At 50.1% G+C, this 3,451-nt stretch overlaps 1 protein-coding gene across 1 annotated transcript in view; it reads right to left on the bottom strand.

Moving 5' to 3' along the window:
- EGR2 (early growth response 2) overlaps positions 1–2,144 on the bottom strand; it is a 2,501-nt gene extending 357 nt beyond the window's left edge. The window contains exons 1-2 of the mRNA XM_018576658.1: positions 1,947–2,144; positions 7–551 (exon numbers count right to left, since the gene is read on the bottom strand). Coding sequence (XP_018432160.1) covers positions 7–551; positions 1,947–2,115 — 714 coding nt within the window. The 5' untranslated portion in view covers positions 2,116–2,144. The remainder of the gene's footprint in view (positions 1–6; positions 552–1,946) is intronic.
- Between the last annotated feature and the right edge of the window lie 1,307 nt (positions 2,145–3,451).

Here is a 3,451-nt window from a genome sequence, read left to right as displayed (position 1 = left end):
CCTCATGGAGTCCAGGGGGCAGGAGAAAGGTTTGCGGTCAGTCATTGGGTGCAGGTCCCTCTGGCACTGAGGGGGGAAGAGTGTCGGGTAGTCGGGGATCATGTTGAAGATGGTGCCATCAGTGGCCGCCTTGGGGGACGGGTATGAAGGGGGAGGGTAGGACAGAGAGCCGCCGGTACCGGTGCTGAGGAAGGCTGAGCCGTCCTGGTACATGGGCATCTCCGCACAGCTGGAGTACGGCGGGGGAGAGTACATGTGCTCCAGCTCGCTCTGTCCATGGGCCATGCTGCAGCTCAGGCTGTTGGGGGACACCGAGGATATACTGGAGGAAGTAGTGGATGAAGATGACGAAGGGGTCACTCCTAGGATGCCGGTGCTGACTATGTTAAAGAATCCCTCTGGATTCCAGCCGGCCCCGGGGTACTGCGGGTCAATGGAGAATTTGCCCATATAGGTGAAGGTCTGATTGCGGGAGGCGGATGGGTAGCTGCTGCAATAAGGCAGATCCAGCGATCTCTTCTCGCTGCTCATGTCCACATTGATCATTCCATCTAGAAAGGAGGAGAATGAAGAGACATTAATAGAGTGCAATGATCAATTGTATATATGGCAGCCATCAATGCATCGTACATCACTGTGTTTTGGACTTATCGCAATCCTACAGAGAATAGACATTATGAAACCTTCCAGCTAATGTGATTGTGTATTCTAAGACAAGTCTGTGAACTCTACTATGACAGATCAATCGGATGTGATCACTGACAGCTACATACAACACTGACAGATACGCCCCCAGCATGTCCCCAGCGATCTACTGACCATCAGCATGTCCCCAGCGATCTACTGACCATCAGCATGTCCCCAGCGATCTACTGACCGCATGCCCACAGAACATTTTACAGACCATCAGCATGTCCCCAGCGATCTACTGACCGCATGCCCACAGAACATTTTACAGACCATCAGCATGTCCCCAGCGATCTACTGACTATCAGCATGTCCATAGAACGTTTTACTGACCATTAGCATGTCCCCAGCGATCTACTGACCATCAGCATGTCCATAGAATATTTCATTGGCCATCATCATGCCCTATAGCACATTTTACTGACCATCAGCTTGTCCTAACTGGCTATCAGCTTGTCCCCAGCACTTTTTACTGACCATCAGCTTGTCCCCAGCACTTTTTACTGAACATCAGCATGTCCTAACTGGCCATCAGCTTGTCCCCCCACACTTTTTGCTGACCATCAGCTTGTCCTAACTGGCCATCAGCTTGTCCCCAGCACTTTTTACTGACCATCAGCTTGTCCCCATAACTTTTTACTGACCATCATCATGCCCCCAGCACTTTTTACTGAACATCAGCTTGTCCCCAGCACCTTTCTGACCATCAACATTTCCCCAGCACTTTGCTGACCATCAGCTTGTCCCCAAAACTCTCTACTGGTTATCAGCATGTCCACAAAACTCTCTAATGGTCATCAGCATATCCCCAGCACTACTGGCTCCTGCAATCTCTGCTGGCCATTACCATGTTCTCAACACTACTAGCCACCAACTTGCCATAAGCATATTCACAGCACTCCACTAGCCATCAGTGTGTCCCCATGACTCTATTGATCATTAGCATGTCCTCAGCATTGGTCATCGGCAGGTATCCGGAGATCTGTAATGACCATCAGCAGGTACTTGGCACTCTTAACATGACCATCAGCCAGCACTCCTCACTCTCTAATGACCATCAGCAGGTCCCCCAGCATAATGTAATGGCCATTTAGTTGCAGTTCAGTAAAGAGAACTATCAAGTGTCAAAATCCAAGCAGCATCACTGGTATTCCAAGCATCCCTACATCCCCATCCTTGTCTTCACCGGATCCTCAATAAATACAATCCCTACATTATGACATTGAGACAACGCAGGAACTACGAATAGGGATGCTTACCTCCAGAGCTCATTTGGTCATACGGTCCTCCCATATCAACATTGGGGAAGATAGTAACCGAAGTTGGCAAAGTCGATTCATCCATGGGGTACATCGCCTCGGGCATCTGATGGAGAAATCCCCCAATCGGTAATGGGATTTTGTCTACAGTTTTGGCAGTCATCATCATCTCATTAAGTGACAGCCCCAGATTGGCGAATGTAGAAAAAACACACAAAACACAGGCGGCACTTTCTTGACAAGAGAAGAAAAACTCCTTGTGACACTACAACGAGTCGCCCCAAAAGTCAGTGCTCATTGACCGGTGCAGAGAGGAAGCCGCGCCAGCAGACATGGGGGGGATGTCATTGATCCCGGGGCTGGCGTAGTGATATTTAACAAGTATCCTTTGCTGCGCAGCTAATCAATTGCAGTACATGGAAAGTGTTCGCTGTTAGTATTTATTCTGGAGCTTTGAATGCCCGTGACGTCACGGACCAAATAAGGACAGGAACAGGGAAGGGCGCCGCGCCCCCCACGTGTCGTCACGGGGATTTGCATTGGGCTTGCCGCTGAATGAATGGGGAGGTGGGCGGGTCTTAGCGCTGCCCCGAGCCGATGAATGGGGCTCCTTGTAAGCGATGCGCGCTGTTAGCGATCGGTAAACTGTACGGCGACAGGACGCAGGAGAGTGCACGTGTAGGAGCAGCCTGTGCGATATGGGGCTCCTCGGCACACGCTTAGCAGAGCCTGAGATTCCGGTCCGGGCAGGTCTAGCCTAATAAGGCCAGGATCCGGGCTCACACAGGCCCTCCCCCGCCTCCATATATAGCACGGTTCCGGAATAGAAGACTGTCAAACCTACTCATTTCTCTTGGCAGGCTAGTGTAACCGCAAGTGAGGAAGAAGAAAATCAGTCACCAGTTCTCACTACTGTCGGAATCCCAGTGACTGCTGGAAAGAAGCCTCAGCTGCAGGAACATTTCCAGCCGCAGGCTTACAGATGGAGCACAGGGGCTTTCTGCTGCCAGCACTGTCTGTAGGGACCCTTGAATACATTGGGGGGGGGGCACGGCTATCACAAGCGAGAAATGGCAGAGGACACACGACCGAATAGCATGAATCCTTGTGGCTGCGAGAGCTAGCAATCTAAAGAGCTGAAGAGCTGCTAGAACAAACGCAGCTTTGTATCCCAGCACTGTGGGACTACAAGACCACCGATGCCCATGCGTGGACTTGTAGTTCCCTCTCTGCTAAGGATCAGCTGCTCTCACTTTGATTAAGACACTATAAGGCCACTGATATCATTTATTGAGGTTTTCATGTAAAAGGATCAATTCACAAATATAGGTATGTCTCCTAACAGACTCCACTCATAAAGGAAGCAGACCAAGATAGGTATATGTCTTAACAGACTCCACTCATAAAGGAAGCACACCAACATAGGTATATGTCCTAACAGGGTCAATTCACAAAGAAAGCACACAAAGATAGGTATATGTCCTAACAGACTCCACTCATAAAGG

The sequence above is a fragment of the Nanorana parkeri genome, unplaced genomic scaffold, assembly GCF_000935625.1.
Source record: "Nanorana parkeri isolate BGI_ZX_2015 unplaced genomic scaffold, ASM93562v1 scaffold73, whole genome shotgun sequence".
Classification (NCBI taxonomy): domain Eukaryota; kingdom Metazoa; phylum Chordata; class Amphibia; order Anura; family Dicroglossidae; genus Nanorana; species Nanorana parkeri.
The sequence above is the reverse complement of the archived record's forward strand: the minus strand, read 5'-3'. Positions and strand labels throughout refer to the sequence as shown.